The 24,119-nt window shown below is 40.5% G+C and overlaps 2 protein-coding genes across 11 annotated transcripts in view; one reads left to right on the top strand and one right to left on the bottom strand.

Moving 5' to 3' along the window:
• The first annotated feature begins 210 nt into the window (after positions 1-210).
• Positions 211-5,582, top strand: LOC121937004 (growth hormone secretagogue receptor type 1-like). 3 transcript variants are annotated; one of them, XM_042479781.1, is made up of 3 exons: positions 216-1,734; positions 2,060-3,059; positions 4,045-5,582. In XM_042479781.1, the coding sequence occupies exons 2-3, from the start codon at positions 2,303-2,305 to the stop codon at positions 4,335-4,337; spliced, it is 1,050 nt and encodes a 349-aa protein (XP_042335715.1). In that variant the 5' UTR covers positions 216-1,734; positions 2,060-2,302; the 3' UTR covers positions 4,338-5,582. The 3 variants fall into 3 exon arrangements, with proteins under 3 accessions (XP_042335717.1, XP_042335715.1, XP_042335714.1); XM_042479780.1 differs by having other exon boundaries at positions 2,057-3,059; XM_042479783.1 differs by having other exon boundaries at positions 211-3,059; positions 4,048-5,582.
• FNDC3A (fibronectin type III domain containing 3A) overlaps positions 5,576-24,119 on the bottom strand; it is a 55,718-nt gene continuing 37,174 nt past the window's right edge. For 7 of the 8 annotated variants that reach the window (XM_042479773.1, XM_042479772.1, XM_042479776.1 and 4 more), the window contains 19 exons: positions 23,372-23,526; positions 22,977-23,036; positions 22,098-22,236; positions 21,398-21,451; positions 20,081-20,202; positions 19,808-19,982; positions 18,868-18,954; positions 18,483-18,621; positions 17,681-17,749; positions 16,914-17,032; positions 16,154-16,259; positions 15,079-15,254; positions 14,175-14,288; positions 12,752-12,901; positions 11,767-12,047; positions 10,401-10,613; positions 9,583-9,749; positions 8,912-9,033; positions 5,576-8,493 (listed from right to left, as the gene is read on the bottom strand). In XM_042479773.1, coding sequence (XP_042335707.1) covers positions 8,176-8,493; positions 8,912-9,033; positions 9,583-9,749; positions 10,401-10,613; positions 11,767-12,047; positions 12,752-12,901; positions 14,175-14,288; positions 15,079-15,254; positions 16,154-16,259; positions 16,914-17,032; positions 17,681-17,749; positions 18,483-18,621; positions 18,868-18,954; positions 19,808-19,982; positions 20,081-20,202; positions 21,398-21,451; positions 22,098-22,236; positions 22,977-23,036; positions 23,372-23,526 — 2,766 coding nt within the window. In that variant the 3' untranslated portion in view covers positions 5,576-8,175. The remainder of the gene's footprint in view (positions 8,494-8,911; positions 9,034-9,582; positions 9,750-10,400; positions 10,614-11,766; positions 12,048-12,751; positions 12,902-14,174; positions 14,289-15,078; positions 15,255-16,153; positions 16,260-16,913; positions 17,033-17,680; positions 17,750-18,482; positions 18,622-18,867; positions 18,955-19,807; positions 19,983-20,080; positions 20,203-21,397; positions 21,452-22,097; positions 22,237-22,976; positions 23,037-23,371; positions 23,527-24,119) is intronic. The other variant, XM_042479777.1, reaches the window with a different exon arrangement.

Here is a 24,119-nt window from a genome sequence, read left to right as displayed (position 1 = left end):
GCGGTTATTGAAAAATTCAACAAGGAGTGGATCTATTCAACAGATTTATAGCTTAACCATTTCATGGCTTCATTTCATGAAATCCTAGAATTAATAATTGGGTCAAGTACAAGTTGAATATTCCTTATCTGGAATGCTGAAATCCAAACTATTCCAAAATCCAAAATTGCACAATATGCACAAACGGGGAGGAGGAAGAAGAGGAGGAGGTAGTAGTAGTAGTAGTAGTAGTAGTATAAAATTAGTATATACTCATGTACAAGTCTGGAAATTTTAGTAAAAAGAATTACCCCAAAAGCCTAGGTTGACTTATCCATGGGTCAGTGTATGTTGTGTACTTTAACTATTATCAAAAAAAGGAACTATCCCCTTTGAGTAGAGTGGTGAAAAGCGAGAGCTTAGTCCATCCTGAGAAAACCTAAAAGAAGCACTAACCCCCTCGACTCTCTTTCTTGCCATGTCCCTTCTGACCTATTTAAATGCCAGGAGAGGAAAAAAAATGTGTGATGGCAGCTCTTTCTCACTTTCCTTCAAAGACCAGTCATGGAAATCCAGTTTGGATTTGGAAATCCAAAGACCAGTCACTGCCTTAGCTCCATCGGACATTGCATGGTTTTGGCAGGATTTCTAATTACTTTCCAACTCTAAAAGAATGCCAGAGTCTCCAACTTGGGAATTGTTGCTTTGATTCCCTACAGCCTTGCAGAATCTGGATGTTCTGCATGAAAAGTGAATGGAGGAAACTTCAGCAGGATGTATCTCAAAGTGATCTTTTAGTGTTTTAACAGCTTCGCTTCAGAGATGTGTTATCTTATTTGGTGTTGAACACCAAAGGTGTTCAGCTAGGCCTAGTTAATGATCAAAAAAGTGAAAAGCACAGCCTTCCACTAAGTGAACTGATGACGATCATGCGGCCTCTTGACTAATGTCTATAAAAATACACACTCAGTCAAAATCTTTCCACACGGCAGCATCTGCTTCAAATAAGCCCTGGGTGGGAGAGGAAAAGAACCAGCCCTACCATTCGGCGGAGTGAGGTGTTCCATCAGGCAGCAGGTTTAGGATGTCATGAGAAGATAGTAACTTGTTAGTTATTTAAAATTGCATTTTTATTTTATTTTTTGCCGGGAACCGAGCAAAGTGCCTTGTGAGATTTTCCTGCCCCATGTGCCAGAATATCTCAACTGGCTTTGAGTAAATCAATCCACCTTGACTTGGGTGAGTGGGAGGCAGCAAAAATGTCTTGTCCAAACTCTGTTGCTAGGAGAGACTGGAAAAATGGAATTGATCCAGCCGTTCTAATTAGATTTGCAGTATCAAACCGCAACTCGGACCTCCCAGGTAACAACGGACACTCTCCACTTTGGTTTGATAGATGAAGGAGAAAAAGACGGGGAGGCAGAGCCAGCTGTTCAATGAGGCCTGCTTAAGTGGCAGATGATGTTGATGGATGGCTATGAAATGCTGCCTTATTTGTTATGCTTAACTGGGGAAAGGGGCCAAAGCACTCAAAAGATCAAACTCTCCTAACAGATTCCCCAGGAGATGTGGCATTTAACCAGGTTTTTATACCAGGCTGCTGATCTAGTTAGATGGGGAGACAAGGGCCTTTGCTGAATGTGATGTAAGCTAAATATGATGTAAATGTAACAGTTCCTAGTAAGAGATCCTGTAGAAGGCAAAGCTGCACACCTGTGAGTTTGTGGAAGCATCTAGCAAACCTTTTGCAAGGAGGTAAGAAGCTTCTCAGTACCCATGCCATGTATCTGTGTGTTAATTTAAGCAATGTCTTTTTTGTAGTTGTAATGATTTGTTATAACAATGGAGACTGTGTTTATTATTATTATTATTAACCTTTATTTATGAAGCGCTGTAAATTTATACAGAGTTTAAATTTTAGAGTCCTGTTGTCCCTCTCCCAAATCCACCACTAACACCATCCACGAATACTAGCCTGGCCATTCCTCAAAGTATGGCAATTAACTGACTTTGCTAGGTTTTTGATTCATTAAATGCTGAGTGTGTAAATTTGATTTTTCTGTTTTCTTGCTTCCAGCAGGTATACAGACACCTCCTTTTTGCTGCATTGCTAACTTCAGGGGCCAATTAATATTGCAAGCCTACACTGTCATGTTCTGTAGGGAATTTAAACATATTACCCAATCTTGGGGAGACCATGTAAGCTGAATCTCAATACAGCGTTCTAGGAGCATCTTTAAACATGATGCCTAAGTGTAGATCTTTTACAAGATGAGATAATATCCATCGTCTCTTGATAAGGAGAAGTAAGCTTCGGTCAGAAATGGCTTCCTTTTCATTGAACATCTCTTTTGGAAACGATACAGACTCTTATGAAGAGCCTTCCTTTTCCTTGTTTGAGATTCCTGTCTTGATACCGGTGACCATCATTTGTATCATCTTGTTTTTCATGGGAATAGTTGGAAATGTGACCATTATACTCATTTTTAAGCGCTACAAGGGGATGAGGACAACAGTAAATATGTATTTATCCAGTATGGCTTTGTCTGATAGTTTGATCTTCCTTGGCTTGCCTTCTGACTTGTATAGGATTTGGAAATATCAACCGTACGTCTTTGGTGACTTTCTCTGCAAGTTTAACGTCTACCTCAGCGAAACCTGCACTTACTGCAGCATACTGCATATAACCACCTTGAGTGTCGAGAGATATTTTGCCATCTGTTTTCCTTTGAAAGCTAAAGTGGCCATTACGAAAAGTCGGGTCAAAGGCATCATCCTGCTAATATGGTTTTGCTCTCTCCTGACTGCCACCCCGATTCTCTTTCTCTTTGGTGTAGAGCACCACAACGGAAGCCTGCCAGAAGAAACAAATGAGTGCAAATGCATTGAGGAAGCAGCTCGCTCGGGGCTTCTTAAAACAATGGCATGGCTTTCCACCCTTTACTTTTTCCTCCCTGTGTCTTGCTTGGTTCTCCTCTATGGGATGATCTGTAGAAAGCTCTGGAGAACTGCACACGAACTAGAAGGGCAGCATGCGGCAACCAGGGAGAGGCATCACCAACAAACCATCAAGATGCTAGGTACGTGGCATTCATCCCTCTGTAAATTTATTTGTTAAAACATTTCTATATTGTCCTGGACCCAATGATCTTGTGACAAGTGTGTTCTGTGCTAGAAATGGTTTATAGTTCTTGGTCTCCCCAAGAGCTCTTTTGAAAGTGACTACTATAAGGTAAGCTTTACTGGTGGTTAATGATGCACCAGAGAAGCATTCAAGACTTTTTGCTGATGGGTTCCATCGTCCATAACAGGCAATGTTAGAACTGAAAGGCAGACTGATTCTACCCAGACTATCCCCAGCAATTGCAGTAGGGATGGAGGGAGAGTGTAGTGGAATCTCCTTCCTTGGAAGTCTTTAAACAGAGGCTGGATGGCCATCTGTTGGGGATGCTTTGATTTAGATTTCCTGCATGGCAGAATGGGGTTGGACTGGATGGCCCTTGTGGACTCTTCCAACTCTATGATTCTGTGATAGCCTTTCATCTGCTTCTGAGTTTAGACACAATGGCCAGTGCCTGCTTCTTCTCTCCCTCCTAGGACAGAGCAGTGGCAGTTTGAATGGAATCTATGTCCATTTATATACACTAAAAATCCGTATCATTTTTTTGAGAAGTGAGGAGGTAGTAATGGAGTTCCTCTCTTGTTTGGCCATGTATAAGTTGACCATCCTACCTGAGCTGTTGTTTTGCATCTTGCTCCAGTTGGTAGATCATGGGCAAGAGGGTGGTCCTGATCTCATGGGACAGGGAATCCACTCCAACCTGCAGCTCTCCATGGCGGTGAATCCCTTTAAAGTTTGGGTTGAAGCAGATTCACTGCTCCACTAACATTGGAGCCATGTGCTGCTACTGAGCTCCAGCTTCTACCAATCTCCCAAGATCTGCCCACCTTTGTCTCAAAGGACCTTTCTGCTCAACCGATGATGTGTTAGTGTACTTCTTCACAGAGGGAGGGACTGAATGCAAGGGATTGATGTACTGAAAGATATCCTTTCCCATCTTTTAGCAGTGGTAGTCGTGGCTTTCGTGCTGTGTTGGCTCCCGTTACATGTTGGCCGCATCCTATTCGCTCAAGGAAGTATGGTCCTCTATGAGATCAGCCAATACTTCAACCTTGTCTCAATGCTGCTGTTTTACCTTGGAGCATCGGTGAACCCAATCCTTTACAATGTCATGTCCCAAAAATACAGGAAAACTGTGTGTAAGTTTCTCCATCATGGCCCGATTTGGCAGTCAAGGCACTTCAGCAGGAATGATAAGGCTTCTGTTGAAGGTGTGGAAATCAGTTCCTTCGTGTAAAACAATTTCGGAATAAGTAAAGATATCATCACCTTAGACTGCAAGATCTTTCTTTCCCATATTTCTTTCAAATGCAGTGGAGGCTGATACTTTACTCTTACCTTACCCAGCCTGCCTGAGAGGGGTTTGCAAAAGCAAATGCGTGTTAATAATTTAATAAAATCTATTAGAGTAACATTATTTTATTTTTCCACTGACTTTGAGGAGAGTCTCAGCTAGTCTTCTAATGCCTGTAATTTCAATGTTTTCCATGAAAACAGCATGTAATTTGCAGGGTTTTTAGTTATGGCAAGCTTTGCCACATTTCAGAGATTGGATAAAGGCCATAAACACCCTCGGCTGACATTCTGGTGGTTAATCCCAACTAGAGTAGACCCATTCAATTCAGTTGTTCAATCTGAGTCATCACATATATATTGGACTAAATTGGCCTATAGCTGCTAGACTCAATCAATAGCTAAGCTGACATTGCTACATGCTGTCCTTATCCCCAGTCCTTTCTTATTATGCCTTTGCTCTGAACAGTTAACAATCTAGTGCCTCCAATGTAATGCTATTAAAAGGGAAACAGATGGAATGTCATTTCTTGTTCCACACCTTCTCCTATTCATTTTATGTTGCATTTCTTTAAAAACAAAAGCAAATGCATACCCCAAAATATCAGCCTTTGGGGATCCCATGGGTAGGGAAATGTTGGTCTTTCAGATGCTTTTGACCACCCTCTTATTGTCTCTGATCATTGGCTAATAGTAGTCATGATGAAATGCACCAGGTTGTGGAAGGCTGCAATAGAGAATTGGTTTAGTCTGATGTTTTAATGTTTCATATGCAGTATGTGTTTGAATGACACAGTTGTAGAAGGTTGAAACGGATCTGTGGTGGATAGTAAATACAGCATGACAGCCTTCCTTGAACAGGTGCTCTCTAGGTATGTTGGACCATGTCTGAACTATAGTATGTTAGACTACATCTGGAAGTCACAAGGTCTTTCAAAAGCGGCTGCTTCTTGGGGCGCGCTGGCCTTCCCAAAACAGTTTGAGCCCTTCATTCCATGATCATTCATTAACAAGACTTGTTTGACAATTTTCATTGTCTTAAATTTAATCCCTTAGTAACTCAGGTACTGGTTCATCTAACTTGCATGTCTATTGTACATACTGTATATACAGGAGCTAAAGTTGAAGTTCCTTCCTCTGTATTTTTACTATCGCACACAGTAAATCCACAAACCCGATGTGAACAATTTTGTGTTTTTATTGGCCATATTAAATATATTATCTATTTATAGTTACAATTTAGTAATACGATGTCTGGCAGGTTTAACATAAGTATGAAATACAGCAAAAATTACAATACAAGAAGAAAAGGAGATCTAATACATTAATGCCACTAGAGTACATCGATCTGGAATGTATAGTTGTAAATAGAAAATTCTACACTATGCTTTCCAGCAAACCTTCTGGAAATATAAACAGTTTGTGGCAATTACAAATACAAATTAAACTGGTTTTTTTTTTAACTTTCTAGGAAGTCATAATTTTGGTTAGTATTCAGAAAAACCCAATTTAAAACAAAAACGTATCTGACGGACTATTGCCAATTCATTGAGATCTTTTCCCCCGATCATTTTGTTTGTCAGAGTTTAACAATGAAAAAAACACCCTTTGGCAACAGAAATCTGCTGAAGACAAATCTACTGATTTGTATAAAATGAAGTGTGAAAGGAAATGAAGGAGAAGGTTGTAAACGTTCCTGCAAACTAAGACACTAACATCTGTATAAAACTCTTTTCCAACACTTGAAGAGAGGATTCCATTACAATAAATGATTAACTTAAAAGTTCTGCTACAAGTAGAACAGTACATTCAAACATACATTTTGTTTCCAGAATTTTTTAAAAATCAAAATAAATAGATCACAAAAAGGAGAGTACATTTTTTTTGAAGGAGAAAAAAAAAGGTTAATTTCAGATTGCACCATAAATCTACTTTTTAAGAGAGTAAGTGATATGATACCATCATTTGTGTGTGTGTGTGTGTGTGTGTGTGTTTTTCCCCCAGGTGTGAAATGCAAACACAATGCCACAAACCATAAGCTATCATTATGAACTAACAGCTGGTTGAGGGACACTTTTATGATGTCCGGTTGTCTGAAACAGACAAGTCTCGAGCTAAAATGATGAGTTTACACATTACATCCACTGTCTCATGAGTGCAAGCGTTCTGGTGTTTCGTAAAGGATAGCTGTTTAGTCCCTGTCGGTATGCAAAACGTAACAAAACGCGCGGGCCTTTGAACGGGAGCTTCTTCCTCTGAAACAAAATGGGTTGTTTCCAGCTTCCAAAAAGAGCACAATGTAAAGACGACATTTAATTACTTTTACTTCACAGGTACCTGCTGCAGAGGCTTGACAAAGAACAGTCCTATGTAGTGCATGATATTCACCCCCCCGGAAACAAAGGAAAAAACGAAACAAAAACACTATTCCACCCGAAGCCAGACCTGTCACTGAAGTATTTCTCACAAAACGGGGGGGAGGAGGACTTCAACCACAAAAGAATGGAATATGAAACTGCTGCAGGAGAGGCAGCAATTCCTTCAAAACGTATGTATAACCCTCTAGAAGAAGAAAAGAAAAATCATTTCCACGTGTGACTTGATCAGCTGGATTACGTTAGGAGGGCGTCCCGAAGACGGGGAGGGGAGAACCCAAAACCAAACCACAGCTTGAATCTTATCATTATTATTATTATCATCATCATCTTTAAATTTCACGTTAAGAATAGTACAAAAAACATTTGCTCAGTTTGAGCCAAATAGTGAAACATTTATCATAAATGCACTTTTTGTTCTCGTTAAAAGACAAAAAAAATTCTGTGCTTTTCTTCTGAAGCAAACGCGGCGGCAGCAGCGGCGGCAACGGTTGGAGTCAGAAGCACAGGGTGTTACTGGTCTCTCAGGCACTGAGAGTGAACTCTGGGTCGGGCCAACGGTTGTTTTCCAACAACGGAAAGCATTTCATTCAGAAATGTACAGTATAGAAGAAGGGGGGGGGGGCGCGTTTTGCCATCTCATACCAACGCAAGTCCCTCGGTCCGTAGACAAACTGGGCGCCCCGCATACTTTCTAAAAGACCATCAGCACCACCTGCCACCCTCATCTCTTAAAAGTGATAGTTAACTACTGGAACGATCCCAACGCTTAAAAGCAACTGGAAATAAAATGAAAATAGCACTAGCACTAAAGTAAGAAGTTGATTAACATTTTGGTTTCGTTTTTCTTGCCTACAATATATTATCGGATGTGGTATGCTTTAGCAATGTCCTGTAATACAGTACTGATCTACGCTTAAGCATCTCTGCTGCTATATCTCATACAGGCTGAGATTTAGGTTGAAGCAGCTGGTCTTCCCCTGCCCCCCTTCCTTGGCTTTGCTCTACTTGAGTATAAAGGTCTTGCCATGAGTATTAAAAGTCAAGCTCTCTGAGAATCACAAGTGCGTGTTAAGGCAGCTTTTTGTTTTTTTTGTTTTAGCTGTTTTAAACAGCAAACCCTGATTAGAAGATGCACAACTGTGCTATAATAGGGATTTTCTTCTCTTCATTGCTCCCCAACCCCTTTATCCCTGGCCCCCTTGGAGATAGGGTGAGTTTTTGGGGAGAGGGGTTCTACCTACCCAGCCTTTGCTGTTAGTCAGCAGCAAAAATGGAAATGTGTGTCTTATACAATCATTCCCAGCTAGCATTTTAATTGGAATTTACATAAATACCCAAGGCATAACTTCCGTATGAAAAAAATAATAAGCTGAGTAATGATGTCAATTCTCAACGCTCGCTCGCTTACTTGATCACGAAGTACTGGATGATAACGGCAAACAGGATGGCAACGGTCGCAAAGATGATGAGAAGCAGGAACGCAAACTGTTCGTCGCTCAGCGGCTTCCTCCTACTTTTCGTAAGGTCGGGACCTGTGTCTGAGCACTGCGAAATGAGCTCCTGTTTCTGAGATGAAAACGCTGTGCTAGGACTATACGGTCCATACAGTTCTTGCAATCCAGTAGAGTCCTGATACTGGCGCCCAGCACACACCCTGAATCGATATTCACAGTTTGTCTGCATGTTGGTGAAGCGGAATGAAGTCTCTGGTCCCTTATATACCTGAAAAGGTAATGGAAGCATGCACAATTTAAAATTTTAATAGCTACAAATTAAAGAAACTTTAACAGCTACATAGAAAGTTGCCTTAAAGCTGCGGAATCAAGGTTGGAAGAGACCACAAGGGCCGCCATGCAGGAATATACATATGAACGATAAACTAAGTTCTGAATAAATTTAATTCTCAAATTAATTAATAAACAGCATAGTCTACAAATGGACATTTAGTTTGCTCCACATAAACCTTGGAGCCACCCAATCGGCCAAAATGGCAGCTGGCACTGACTTCCAATGCACTCTGGGACAAAAACGGCTTCTAATGCAGCGTAACCGCTCACCCATTTTATAGCAATTTATTTAAAAGCTTGAAAAAAGCAACATTTCCCGTAACAACAATAACAACAGGTAGTTTAGAAATTACCTGATCAACTTCCCTCCCACTGGCAAGTTGCAAAATGTAAACAATGGCATCGCCTTTCATTGGCTGCAAAGGCTCCCATGCGACTTCACAGATGTTATCTCCCAGCTGATGTACTTTAGGTGCTGGAAAAACAGAATTCATGACCAATCAATCATTCGGCATTTCATTTTCAGCATCATACACCTTTTTAACATTTGCAGCACTACAAGCCCTATAAAATCATGCCCTCCACTCCAATAGTCACTGCGTGTATTTATAGTGCAACTTGCATTTTTAAAGAATAGTATGGCTGTGCAAGATTTCCCCAAACTGGTTCAGAGCCTGATTCACTGATTCCGAAATCCAGGCGTTCAGTCTTCCCATTGTCATGGACGGGGAATCCAAAATATTTTTCCACGCATCTGTATGCAATTCTGAGATATCCATGAGTTTGTATGCAAAGAGTAGACTGCATGTTTAACAAAGTTCTCCCTTGGAACAGCCATCTCAGGATGACAAATGGAGAAAGTCATTGTGAGCATGTTGCTATAGCATATTATAGCTCATGTATCAAGCTGTCTCTTTATAGATGCTTAACAATCCTACTGGATCCCCACTGTGTACAACGTAGGCACCCTTTGGCAGTTGACAGAATATTCTAATACAAACAAACATGTGCCATGCGCCCTCACCTTTCAGTGCTGGCGGTGGAGATTTGGTTGTACTGAATGCGTAAACTTCGGAAAATTCTCCTTCACCGGCATCATTGCACGCTTGGATCTTAAAGAAGTATGTTGTGGATTCACTAAGCCGCTGCATTTTGTATGTGTGACAAGGTCCACTGTAGACAGTGATGAATCTGGTAGGGAGGCAGCAAGTTGGAAGAGGTTTGTAATGACTCTGAAGCACACTTTATCCTATCTGTGTTGTTTTTTAAAAGATTTAAATCCTAAAACAACTGTGCGCCACAAACAAATGACTAGGTTTCATTGTTAAATGGTGCATTACTGTGAAGGTCGATTCTTGTCTTTAAGGAGACATCCAGGAAGGGTTTGCATGGAAAGTGAATGTACAACATGGAACTTTCAAGCTTCTGTGAAGACCCCTAGCTTCTCCCTCAGTTCTTCATATAATGAAGCCAGAAAAAGAACAAGAGGACAGAAGAGAACAAGGAAAAAATGATGCCACCTCTTAGGGTGCAGCTGAATGTCTCCTCCTTCATGGACAAGAATGGAGCTTCATAGTAGCTGTCCACTGCATCACCTTCTGTGGAAGGAGGCATTCAGGTTGTCACCTGTGGCTGCCAGGTGACAATAAAACCCATCAAGAGGAGAGGGAAGATGTGTACTCATTCCCCATAGTGTCTAAAACCGTAATCAAACTGAATTAACTCTGAAAACTGACTTTTTCTGAAACCTTAAACAGTTCTTGAAAGAAAGGGGGGGGAAAGAGTGAGTTATCCTCACTCAACAATAAATCAAAGGACAGCCTTTTTGCAGAGTGACCTCACCTGCCAAACCTATCCTCCATCTGCAGGTTGAACTGTGTGGGGTTGGCAATTAAAGCTCGGCTCGGACCTTCACCCCATTTCAGCTTAAGGCTCTGGTAACTGAAAACGACACATTCCAGATGTGGGGGATCTGGCGGCAAAGGCTTTGTTTTCGCTTTAATGGAGGGACTGAAGGGACCCGCTCCGAGACTGTTGAAGGCCTGGATTCGGATCCTAAAAGGAAAAATTGTCATTGACAAAGTTATTTCTTTGGGCTTCTTTGCTTTACTGACTACCATTTCTTTGCAAGAGGTAGCTGTGCTGGTCTGCTTTTAGCATGAAAAACAAAAACACAGAGCATAAACATAAAGCATTCCAAGTAGCACCTCAGACAGACTCAAACCACAGTATACTAGTTCTCATGTAATATACATCCACCAAATGCCCTACAAATATGTGTACTTTTCTCGGGATGGATATAATACAGTGATGAACCCAGGATTGCTGCTGAAAATGGTCATCCTGCCAAAAGACTTCCCTCTGCCCAGCTCTTCCTACTGCAATGTGCATTTATGGAGAAGCCAGATGTGGCATTACTCTAAGACACTTCTCCCAAATCCCTACCTTTAGTTGCAGTCGGTAACCCACACTGCAGAGTGAGTAGGAATGCACAATGTGATCTCATGCTTTGCAGTTATAGAACTCAAACATGGGGTTGCCATTTTTGGCAGCACCCATTGTCCTTCGGATAGCTAGTCCTTCCCTGAAAGCTGAGTTTTCACAAAGGCAAGTGAACCAGTTAAAGAGTGCCATCTTGTGTCTGGCCACTGCTTTTGCAAGTAATCAACACATGCTACATTTTCAGTACAGTATTAGAAGGGCTTGAAACCTACTTTTAAAGAGAAAGGAAGGATTAAATGGAAGCTGAGAATCAAACCAGACAAAATTGGGGAGACTCCTACTCCTTTCCCTGCCTTTTTGAAGCTGGATATACCTGCAGGGGCTGCAAATGCGATCTAAGCATCTGTGTGGGTGCATAACCCTGAGCTGCTTTCTCTAATAAAAGCCCTGCCAGCAGCTTTCCCAGCTGCAGGGGATCAAGAAAGCAGGCCCTCTTATCTTCTTGCTCCATGGGGAAAGAAGCAACTGGAAGGGGCAATTTTGATGAGAAAGATGGCCTATGGCAAAAGGCTTTAGCAGCGCATCAGTACTGCTTTGATCAAACCCACTGCTCCTGCATCTATATTATCATCAGAAATAACAAAGTAAAAAAGTTAGTTGGCTGTTCACACGCCTCCCAACGTGACACCTCCAGCACGCATCTCAATGGTGAAATTTAAAAGGTAAAATAAAGTATCTTCAGATAGGGAATCAGCCTTCCACTCGCCTGTATAAAGTGTCGGGTTGCAGGTTCTCCAAAACATGGCTTGTAACTCGGTTGACTGTCGAGATCTGTTTTTCCCCATACTCTATGTTGTAGCCCAAGACCTCTGCCCCATGGCAACAGGGCTCTTCCCAATGGAGAGCAAGGCACGTCGAGAGGGGAAGAGGGGCTTCCATCTGGTCTTCTTCGAGCAAGTGCAACACAGACACCGCAGCTGGAACTGAAGCTGGGGTTGTAATCATCCCTATTTCCCCGAACAGTCCTGCGCCGGTGATATTCACAGCCTGAAGGGCAGAAGGAAAAAAAGTGCTATGCTGTGACTGTGATTTCTTAAACCTCTGCAGCCATCTTAGATTTACATATCAGAGTGATGTTGGAAATGCATGGCCCTTTTATCGTGTGAAAAAGCATGAATTTCCCAGCTAGAGAGAAACATACCTCCTGTGTTGGAGTGACTTATCTGAGTCTGTTAAGTGAGTCACTATCTAAGTGTAACTTCGGTGTTTGGAACAAGGTAAACCCAGAACAGTGGCTCATCCAGATGTTAAAAACAAACAGAGAATAATTCTCCCTTATCTCATGCCGTATCTCATGGTGGTGGTGAGGTGTTAAAAACTGTTAAACTCTTTATACACATTTCATAAAACTCATCACAAATAGGACAATAAAAGAAATATACAACTTAAAACAGAAAGGTGCCTTGGTACACTCCACTTAACAGCTATATTTGGAGTAGTGGAAACATCTAATTGTGCCCAAGGCTGAAACATGACGCATTACCTGCATGCATGAGACGGAAAGGTAAAGCCAGACCAATGACTCATTCAAGGTACTTTGGGGTCATAGAGGCCTTAAAGCATTTTAATTTCCTTCTCACAAAACACAGCTTTGAAACAAAGGGAACTTATTTTTTAACCATCCTTTCAGAGCACAGAAATGTAATGGAAAAAAAAAGCAAGGTACCACTGAAAAATCCAGATTCGCATACCTGTACTCTACAATAATATGTGGTCGCGGGCGTGAGTCCTTTCACCTCATAGCTCAGAAGAGGACCAGAGTAGATTATGTGCATTGACCCTTCCACTTGTCCCCACTCCAGCCTGTATTCGCTAACATCTGCACCATTACATGCTGGGATCTTGGAGGAAAGAAAAACAGAACAAAGCAAACATGAAAAGTTAGCATTTAGAAGTATGGTTTGCATAGTGATCGTCTAATAAATAATCCTACAGAAAAGGATGCGCATTTGTAGAAAATAAGCTTGTCAAGTCTCTAATGTAACCTTTCTGCCCCGATGGTGGCTGTAAAGGAGGAAAATTAAGACACAAATATTTAAAAATACTTTTTTAAAAATGCATTGGTGATAGATGAGGGCACTGAGGAGAGTTTAAATTGTCCTAATCCTTAAATGTTATGTTATTACTGCTGCTGCAACTGAGACCGTGAGACCGTTTCATGAAAAATGAGACTAAAAAACCTCCTGTGGAAGATGTTAAGACTGCCATTTGCACAGTGCTTCTTCTCCCTAGGCTTTTGGGGCTGCATCTGGAATCGGAAACAGTTTGAACATAAGGGATTTGTGTCCTGCTACCACAGAAGCAAACCAGGAGGGGTAGTTCTAAAAATGAAACACAACAGTCCAGCCAGCTAAGGAGAACTACTTCTAGAATGAATCCTAATAACAAATGCCCCAGGATGGGCTGGATAGCTTCTGCAACAATGTGGACTGGATAGTTCAGAGACAAACTAGTCAATGGCCCCATACAGACAGGCCAAAATAAAGCTGCTTCGGTTTACTTTGGATGTATGCTGTTTAAATGATGCATGGGTCCAAAGAGTCCGGAAGCCGCACCAAAGCCACGATCCAGTCCTAAGGAACTGAACTTGCCCAAGATCAACATCATGGAAATGAGTCTGTGGCTACATTACCTAAATAACGCAGTTTGACACTGCCTTAACTGGCATGTTTCAATGCTCTGGAATTCTGGAATTCATAATTTTGTGAGATATTAGCCTTCTTTGTCAGAGCTCCGGTGCCACAAAAAAAACCGACAAATCCCAGGACACCATAGGATGGAGCCACGGCAGTTAAAAAGGTTCAAACTGTGTTATTTCTGCAGTGCAGATTGGACTTAACGACTCATTGTGGAAATGAACTGAGAATTCCCAAATCCAGACCCAGCACCAAATCAAGCCTAGCTAGAAGAAAATTGGCCACTCAACAAAATCCTGCATTTAACTGCACATACAAAGCTTTTAAAGCATAGGTATTCTATATTGTGTATATTAACAATTCTACAAGCTTTCCATTATTTAAATGAGAGAATCCCACCCCAAATTTCTGAACACACATTCAATATATTACAGCAGGGCTTGTGTAAGGAAGGACAACGAGTTAAAAAAAACCATACCTCCCATGAGGCTACTACACATGTAGCTGTCTTACAGGATAGAAGGGGAACACAGCATGGATCTGGGGGTCCAGGAGCTGTAGAGATTTCTGCCTTTTCTGAATAAGGACCAAGCTGTAAGGAAACAGATCATCAAGATCAGGAAAGAACAGAAACATGGACCAATTCTGAATTTGTTTCTAAGGCAGGATATAAATGTAGTAACTACATTTAAAATACAGAAAATAACATTTTCGTGACTGAACAGTGTCTCTTGCTGTACCACAGGTGCCTCTGTTTCAATGCTAAGTCCTTACAACTTTGGTTGCATGGCTATGAGCTGCTCCCAAAAGCAGAGCCATGATACAAGAGATGCAGACTTAGGTCTCAGACCCTGACATAGATCTGACTCACTTGTTACTGATGCAGCATGACTGAGACTATCCTATGGATGCAGTCCATGGGCTGCACTTTCTATCCAATCCTACCACCCTGAAAAAAGTCCCAAAATAGTACATTCCATCCCGGGGGCCTGGGGTCAGAGCAGAGTTCGCCATTTCAAAATAACCTCCAGCCTGTTTCAGAACAGAAAAGGCTTCTGCATTTCTTTAAGAAATGGGAAATGACTGTTTTTTCCCCTACTCTTGCCTCAGAGACTTTGCTGGATACAGAAAATATATTGAAGCTCTGTAAATCACACAGACATTTTCAAAATTATAATGCAAAGAAATCCTAATTCAAAGTTGCGCAGGAAGTCTACAAATGTGTGCTTAATATGCAGAAAATTCTAAACTCAATATGCACATTTTCTTGTGACAGAAAAACAGGCATGTGGGCACCTTGCAACATGTTGTTGCTATAGCACCAAAAGTTAATTTTAGTATCTTTTAATTTATTATTTTCAAACAAAAACTCAGCCAGATACCCCAACTTTGTTGGCTGCTCGAATCCAGAAGCAGTAGGTTCTCCCAGGAAGGAGACCAGGCACTGTGCATTCTAGTGTCTGGCCACGGTACACTTGTTTGCGCTCATCCTGGTCACAGTTTGCTATTTCCACAATGTACTCTGTTACTTCTGAGCCCCCATCTGTGGACGGCGGATCTGTAAAACATGAAGTGACAAGGCATATAAACCATGTTTTCAAAGTAATTATAATCTCAGCTATAGATGGCTGTCTCCACAGAGTCCTAGGCTGCCACCTCAATGGGGCATGGAGCCGACTCTGAATATTCAAATGCTACGCCAGCCACAGATGCTGGCAAAATGTCAGGAAGAAACTCTTCTCGAACATGGCCACATAGCCCAAAAAACCCACAAAAAACTATGGATGCCAGCCATGAACGCCTTCGACTTCTCATGTCTGTGGCTTTCCTAACTCAGTATTAAGTGAACTCATCAGTAATGATACATCTTTGCAACTGAGATGTAAAAAATGTATGGTGTGGCATAGTTTCCTTATTTTTAAAAAAGCTAACAAATTATATATTTACAAATGTCATCTTTATTTATTTGGACTTTTGTCTGCCAAACCCATTTCACTTGCATAGTTTTGCAGCAGATAAATAGTAGACTGGGATTCAATGGCAGATATAATGATGATTTCCAATAGTCTGGAAAAAAGTTTTGACACAATGGCTTTAAAAAAGTAAGTCAAATTAAGTGTATGCATGGAAGGAAACATTTTCTGTGGCTGGCCTTGTGTTATAGTCTTCACCTGTAAAAAGAGAACTGTTTGCCTTTGTGTACCTAGCCAGTTTGGTGTTTTGTGTTACAATGTCCAACTCATGTAAGTTTGTATTGGTCTGAACAATGCATGGCTCGAGAGCACAGTGATTTGTTCATTCCTCTGTGTCCCCTTCCTTTCTATGCAGGTATCTGCACTTCATTCTAGCATTTTCTGAGGTGGATCTATTGACCTGCACATTTGTGCAAGACACAAAAAACTCCACAAATACACACACACAAACTGAGATACACTTTTTCTAGGTTTTAGATCTTACCCCACTGAAGAGAGACTTCCTTAGGCTTGGCTTTGCTAGCCAGACACAGAGAATGGCACGGCCCTGGAGGAACAGCTGCTGTCTGAACAATGAGGACATCAGATGCCTAGGAAAGAACACACACACATTCGCTTACAGGTGCCGAAACCGGCATGTGTTTCACAAATACTTTCAGTGGCACAGCCTTTTTTCCAGAAGTGCTATATTTAGCTCCACATCAAGAACATGTCCAATCTTAAATGAAATAAAAGTTCTGCATGAAGAAAAGTATGAGTTCTTAATATACCTATTAAGTGTATTTGCTGGTATTTCTTTATTCGGTTTGATTTATTCTAGATTTGCCCAAATGAAGTCACTGAACATATAGGTCCTGAAGCCCCAAGAGCTAGAAATCCTACCGAAACCCTCAGCCACCCAGGTTTCAAAGAATTCAATCACGTGAACTCAGGGCATGATTTAAAGGTACATAGTGGAGCAATCTTATGAAAGTCTGGTAGGTTTGGATGGAGGGCTCCTTGGGAACCTTATGTGTGTTCTATCTTATACTAAAATAAAGGAAGCACACTAGACTATTTTTGCTACTTATATTCAAGAATCAAATGACAGCAACGTTTCTGCTTCTTTGTTTCTGACATAATAAATAATGAGATGCTCATGATAATGAACCATGTAGCCAATACCAACCTCCGCAGTTTTCTTGGAGTTACAACTAAACTAAGATATACCCATGGAACTGTTTTCAAAGGACTCCTTTGCTCACCTGACTTTGGCCCCCGCTACCAATGCAGTAAACTCGTAGTCTGTAAGAAGTACCAGGCTTGAGATGAGCACATACATGTTCTCTTGTGGGACCACTATAAACCGTTTCCCATTTATTGCCTAAGAGAAAAATAAAGTACAGTTACAACCCATCTTGCAGGGTGGGGTAGGAGACAGCATTTGTTTTGCAACATTACAAATGGAGCATTTTGACAACTTGTAACATGACGAAGACTCGAATTTGGTTGTACTGCTCATATGGCCCCTGGTTTCTCACATTTCCCACCACTGAAAATGCTGGAGCTAGAAACATATCCCATCTTGGACCAGGCTGAATAAACCATCACCCAACTGGTCATGGTTTGTTCTTACTGGGCATGTGCTTTTTAACTGTTATTATACAATAAAGTTAACACTGGGTTTGTTATAAACAAATGTTGACTCTTCCGCTTGGGTGGAAAAGTGAGTGTAAATATAATGAGCCGAAAAACAAAACTACTGCTTTGTTTTCTGCAAAGTTAATTTAGTTGAATGCGGGAGCGTACTGAAGTGAAAAACAAAAAAAAGAGGGAGAAGGACTGGCAATGTAACATTCCTCTGCAAGATAAAACTAATGAGATCATTTTAAAAAGCTTTCTTTTGTACAGATATTGGGCTGGATCCAGACTTAGCCATGCTTAGATCAAGCCTACTAAAATTAAGGGGGGCACAAGTTCAGTGGTCTATTCTGGCCATGACTAACTCAATCCAACCCATTATTATACTTACCAGCTGAGGCCTCTGACATTTCTAGGACATACATAGAGATCTCTGATCCTCCATTATCCTTTGGTGGATCTAAAAAAAATAAAATAGAAATGACATTTAAAACAGAAAGGAGGCCCAAGCTTTAAAACAAACATAGTGGATTCCAGGGTAAGTTATAGCAAACTGCTCAACCCCAAAATGGTATTTTTTAGAACGTTGGTATCAAAATAAATTGCTGTGCTCAGAAATGTTACAAATGAACAAAATCTATTGTTTATCTCTATCCTGAGCCTCAGGCCAAGGGATAACAGGCTGAGTCTCCCTTGTCCAAAATGCTTGTGACCAGGAATGTTTGGGATATTTTCAGATTTTGGAATATTTTGTACAGTATGAACATAATACGATATCTTAGAGATGAGGAATATGTCTAAACATGAAATTTATGTTTCGAATACACTTTATACATCTCTGCATCATTTTGAAAATGCTGCACTGACAAAATGGCTATGTATCAGAACAATTGAAATATGTGCTGAACCAAGTCTGCACCCATCTGTAACCATGAAAGGTGGGAGGATACACCACACATGTATATGTGTATGCTAAATAGGCAGCAATCCAGGCAATCTCAAAACCCATCGGTCCAGTCTAATGTGCCTCTTGCTCATTATTTCTGCACGGTTGACGATATGCCCAAATGGAAACAGCAAATGCAGAGTGTTGAACTGAAGCCAATGCCTTTTCTTTGTTTTATGCAACAAGGATGCTAGGACAGCAAAAGAAAGCAACTGCAAAAAAAAAACAAACCATGAAATTTGCTTACCCCAGGTAACTTTCACATTATGTGAATGGATCTTTCCCTTTACGCTTGGTTTACTTGGAGCTCCAGGTTTGTCAGGACTTGTGCTGTACTCTACTACCTCACTAGGACCACTTTTTCCTTCAGTATTATGAGCAAACAGCTGTAAAGTTAAGAACAGAGCAAACATAAGCTTAAAAGCTCTGTGCTAGTTTAAATATTAACAGACAATGCAGGGAGGACACAACAGTCGTGCTTGTATTTCAACTTTCCCTATCACACCGAGGGATGTCAGGCATTCTGCTCACTTTGCAGGAGCTACTTCTCCCGTGAACAAATGTGTATTTTGCAGCAGAGAATTTGGACTTTATTAGCAACCGCACTAGTAGTGTTTGAATTTGGTACATACCCTAAATTTATAAGAAGTACTCCTTCTAAGGTCTTTTAAAGTGCAAGAAAGTTCATCTCCATTGTACCCTGCTTGAAAACCATAATCCTGTACAAGGAGGGAAAAACAAAGGGAGGAAATGCATTTTTCTGAGCAGCACAATACAACAGTTTGGACTGTTCACTAACTGTGTACAAGAATATTAAGTCCTCAGTGATTACAGTGGTACCCCGGGATACGAATTGATCGCGTTACGAAATTTCCGGGATACGAAAAAAATAGATAGGAAAAAACTGTTCCGGGTTACGATATTTTTTTCGGGTTACGAAAAAAATATCGGCGCGAAATTCAAATGCGAAGCGTGGCTAGCGGCTTTCCAGCCGCTAGCCGCGCTTCGGAAAAGCCTTTTTCGGGTTGCGAAAAAAATCGGGTTACGAACGCCGCGGCGGAACGAATTAATTTCGTAACCCGAGGCACCACTGTACTATTTAATGGTCAGATAATATACAGAGCTTAGAAACAATAATGTTTACTGTCAACGTACTAATACTGACTCATGGAATAAAAGTGAATAATTAACATGATAAACGTTTCCTTTTTAATATTAATTTTACTTAACTCCTTGAGTTGACAGTTAAATATCTTAAAATGGACCAGGCTCCTATATAAAACAGCAGTTTACGACTGTATTTTTGTTCGCTCTGGCACTGGCTGTTTACCACCATTAGTTCTGCTTCCTTTTCTGAATGTTATCCACTTTAGCAACAACAACTTGATATTGCACTGTTCCTGGAAGATTCATGGATAGTTTCCTGCCCACTCCGCTGGGATGTTTGAACAACATAGCACATAATTATTCACCAGGCAACACTCTAATATGCATGAGAGACCAGCTGCTCCTTTCAAGGCCTTTTCCTATCACCAACTCAGGTTTCCAAACTTATAAATATCAGGACCTTACCGAACCTTCCTCTTCCATTTCTAAAATGTACGTCAGAGAGTCATCTGAAGAGACGCCGTTGGGAGGGCTCCATTTGAGGGATAACCATGTCACCCCTGCTTCGGTCAGCCGAGGCGACAAAGGTGGCGGTGGGACAATTCCTACTGTGTAACACACCAATGTCTCACTGAAGCCACTAGAAGGAGAAAAGTCAAAAGCTTAGCTACTAGTCTGAAACACAGATTGTTTGCTTTTTAAAATCAGAAACCATGTTATTATATAATCCATTTTTACCTCATTCCAATGTCGTTTTTGGCTGCCAACCTGAATGTGTACTTTGTAGAAGGGGACAGCTTGGTTATTTTGTGTTGCTTCTGATGGCCATAGTAGCATTCCTTGAATGCTCTATTCTTCCCCTTTAAAAGTAAATTTAAAAGAAAAATCAGATCTACTGGTAGAATACAGTTTTCACAGAGATGGTCCAATTGCCCTTTGAGACTAACAGGGAAGATGACATTTCTATCATATGCTTTTGTAGACTCAGTCCACATCATCAGATAACCACTTTCAGTGATGAACTGCACTGAATCCACAAAAGCTTATGCCAGGAATGTCCTCTTCCCAGTTTAAAAGGTGCTACTTGATTTCTTTTTATCTTTTTATGCTAAAACAGACTAACATGGTTATCGTTTTGAATTCTTGATTCTGGTTTTAACCTTTCAGTTTTTTCTGTAGAGATCAGAATATCTGTATCCAAGTAAAAAAAAAAATCAATGACAAGTAAGTCCCATGAAGCACAATCAATGACAAGGGATGGGAATAGGACTCCAATACTATCTAGAGGGACATTCAATCTCCATATTTGCTCAGAGGTGGAAAGAAGCTGTATTCATTCATTCATTCTTTAACATAGGGTTAATTTGGTGCATATGTGCATGGGAGTGTCTATAGTTTTCAATGTATTCTCAAAGGGATCCATAGCTCAAAAAAAGATTAAGGATGACCTTTTTTTTTACCAAAACTAACAAACTTTCCAGTGCCGTTTTGAAACGAAGGAGTCATTCTAACAGACACCTTTGCTTGCAAAATAGCTAAATTAAAAAGTATGTTTAGCCTGGAGAAAAGTTAGAAATATCCCACCTCTATTTGTAAAGATATGTATTTTAGATGATGGTTGTCTATGTATTGTATTGATAGCGGTTTTACTGTTTTATTGAGTGTATTTTATATGAAATTGCAGTTTTTATCTTGTAATGTTGTTTTTATTGTTGTAATCCCATCTCAATCCACAGGGAGAGGTAGGAAATATAGATGATGATGATGATGATGATAGCTATCTTTACATATCTGAACAGATTTCATGCTCTGGCTGCTCTAGAAGATATAGGCTGTGTATTCCTACATAGCATGTGGTTACTTTAGATGGCCCTGGCAGTCCATCCCAGCAATATGATTCCCAGCAGTGTACTGAAGGACATTATTAATGTTATCCAAACAATGTACATATATTGGCCAGCAAAAAACAGTGGTAAATAGAAATGAAAACAACACACAATTTCAATTCAACATGATGATTTAAATACATTTTCTCCATAAAATAAAAGAACTGACCTCATCCCATTCTAAAAGGTAGTTGGTCACTTTGGAGCCATTGTCATTGGAGGACTGAAAAGAAAAGAAAAGCTTTAGTTTTTTTCTAGCTACTCAAGCTCCCGCTCCTAGGCATTTCAATGCACTAGCCAGTCCTAAACATATATACATACATACACATACCACTAACAATACATTTTTCTTGTATGTTGCAATCAGAAGTGGATGTTCCTTGCTGCTACTGGAGGTACTGATCCCTACCCTAACCCCCACATCTGTAATAGTAATACAACTGGCATAGTTGGATAATGAATCCTATGTTAGGCTTGACTGCTCTGTACTGGATCTGTGGCCTCCATTTTGAGGCAAGCTTTGCACCTCAAATTTGTCCGGTTAGTAGATGGTTTTAGTCATTATTGTGTCTTGAGCTATACATGCTCCTGATCTCAGATTTGTTGGTGTTATCTCTGTTGGGATTTTAAAATGTTTCATATTCCTGCCTAATTTGGAATTCTCCAGAATGCTGATATCTCTTCAATTGTTTCTCAGTTGTGTCACTTTGGTTTTAAAGCTGATGACACTGAACCTCCTGGCTCATTATAGAGGGCATGACTTATAATGCATCTCTTTTCATTTAAAACTGGGTTAACACAAACGCAGATGCTATAAAACCCAGTTTGGAAGTATTTACCTATATATATTGTATAATAATAATAGTTACCTTCCACTGTAAATTCAGGCTGTTTTTGGTTTTATTGACTACTTTAGGTGCAGCTGGAGGGTCTGGTTCACAACTCTCTGTAGTAAAACTTGCCAGCTCTGAAACTGTTTCCTTTGTGGAACTACTTGAGGCTGAAACTCTGCATGATTGAAAAAAAAAGAAACGCTGAAGAAGCAGTCCAAATATATGAATGACATTGAGATCTGAAAGCTTAGAGCATGGTTAGTCATAGTTGTTTTGAGTCACAGAGTTATGTACAGGACTACATTTGGCATATATGTCTACAGTCTAATCCAATCCTCACCCCCACTTCCACCCTGCCAATATATTCTGATTTCCAAAGAAGGCAATGAATAGGCCTGTGAATCAACTATTTTAAAGCTACACAGTGATTTTCCACAGTTGCTCCCTTCTCTTTTAGTTGTGCCCACCAGGTATGCAATGTAGGAAGAGATAACAACAGATGTTCTAACACCCTCAATAAGAAGTGCTTGGCTTTAGTTTCTCCCCATGCTGTCACACTTGGAGCAGAATAGATGGTGATAAAGATGAATTTCTGATCTGATTGAAAATGGCTGGAAGACTAACAGAATTTACTCTTGCCCTCATTTTGCCCTCACTTATACTGGGGGACTGGTAACAATATCATAGTAGGAGACAGGCCAGTCTGAAATTGTTCTGTATACTATGTGCAATGCTCATTCCCACCCAAAAACAACTGTATACCTGGGCTATAATGAAGGCCAAGGGCCCAACCTGTAGGAATGAAGTAGCATTTGATATTATTTAGCAAAAACAAACAAAACAAAACAAAAACAGAATCCATAACCAACTCCATCTCTGTTGCAGTTTCAAGAGAAGTTTGTTCTCCAAAATTACCTGACATGATAATCTGTTGCTGGTCTGAGATCAGGAAGTGTAAAAGTTGTCTCTTCACCACTGCAAAAAGGAAAACCTGTTACTCCAAGCAGTATTTCTTAACAATAAAACCTTTTGCAAGTAAAAACCATTTTCCCCCCAAATCCTTGATCCCAAACATGTGCCCATTAAGTTGGTGACACAGTGCTGGACTGTATCTGTATACTGCAAAGGTCAGCCCCAGTATTTACTGGAAAATTAAGATCTGGCATTAGCAACCCAACACCAGAAACATTCCATCTACTCATTTTGAAAATCGCTTTCTATGTAAATGTAGGTAGCGAATAATCCTGATGGACATATTCCTTATTAAGGTGTCAGCTGGGACAAACTGTGGAGCAAAAAACAGGACTTACGTGTAAACTGATTTAAACTTCCCATTTTTACCACTGTTCGAAACTGCCACTTCAAATGTGAATGTTGTAGGAGTGAGATTATGAGTTTCTTCACTTTGCGACACAACTGGAGGGCTCCAGGACACAACTGCAGACCTTGCTTGAATTGCAGATACCTTGGAGTGGGGAGAAGGACAGTCACTTTCCAAATATGCAAGGCATGCATTGTAGCTACATCCCTCCACTAATATCTGTTTATGTGTAAGTGTTACATTTGCATGTAATTCGGACTGCCACCTTTCGCATTCCTTTAGCCAACTTGAAACAATACAAACAATTTAAAACAAATTCCAGATAAAACCAATAAAATAACTTAACTAGGATAAAACTATATTAAAGAGACCACCAAGTTAAAACAGCAGAAAAAGCTAAACAGTTAAAGCCATGTACATGTATACAAAGGTCTTTAATAAAAAGCCATGCTTGGCACCCAGAAGAAACCAACATTGGTGCCAATGGGAAGGCTCTACAGGGAAGGTGCCACGGCAAAGAAGACCCATGTCCCCATATGATATATCCCTCTCACTAATGGGGCACAGAGGAGGCTCCCTCAAGCAGACCTCAATTTGTGGACAAGTATATATAGAACAGGAGCTTCTTCAAATGCTGGCATTCCAAGCCACTTTGAATGTCATCTCCAGCACCTTCAATTCAGATTGGAAGCAAACTAGCAGTCACTGAAGCTCCTTTAAGGTCAGTGTTATTCGTT

This window comes from Sceloporus undulatus, chromosome 7, assembly GCF_019175285.1.
Source record: "Sceloporus undulatus isolate JIND9_A2432 ecotype Alabama chromosome 7, SceUnd_v1.1, whole genome shotgun sequence".
Classification (NCBI taxonomy): Eukaryota; Metazoa; Chordata; class Lepidosauria; order Squamata; family Phrynosomatidae; genus Sceloporus; species Sceloporus undulatus.
The sequence above is the reverse complement of the archived record's forward strand: the minus strand, read 5'-3'. Positions and strand labels throughout refer to the sequence as shown.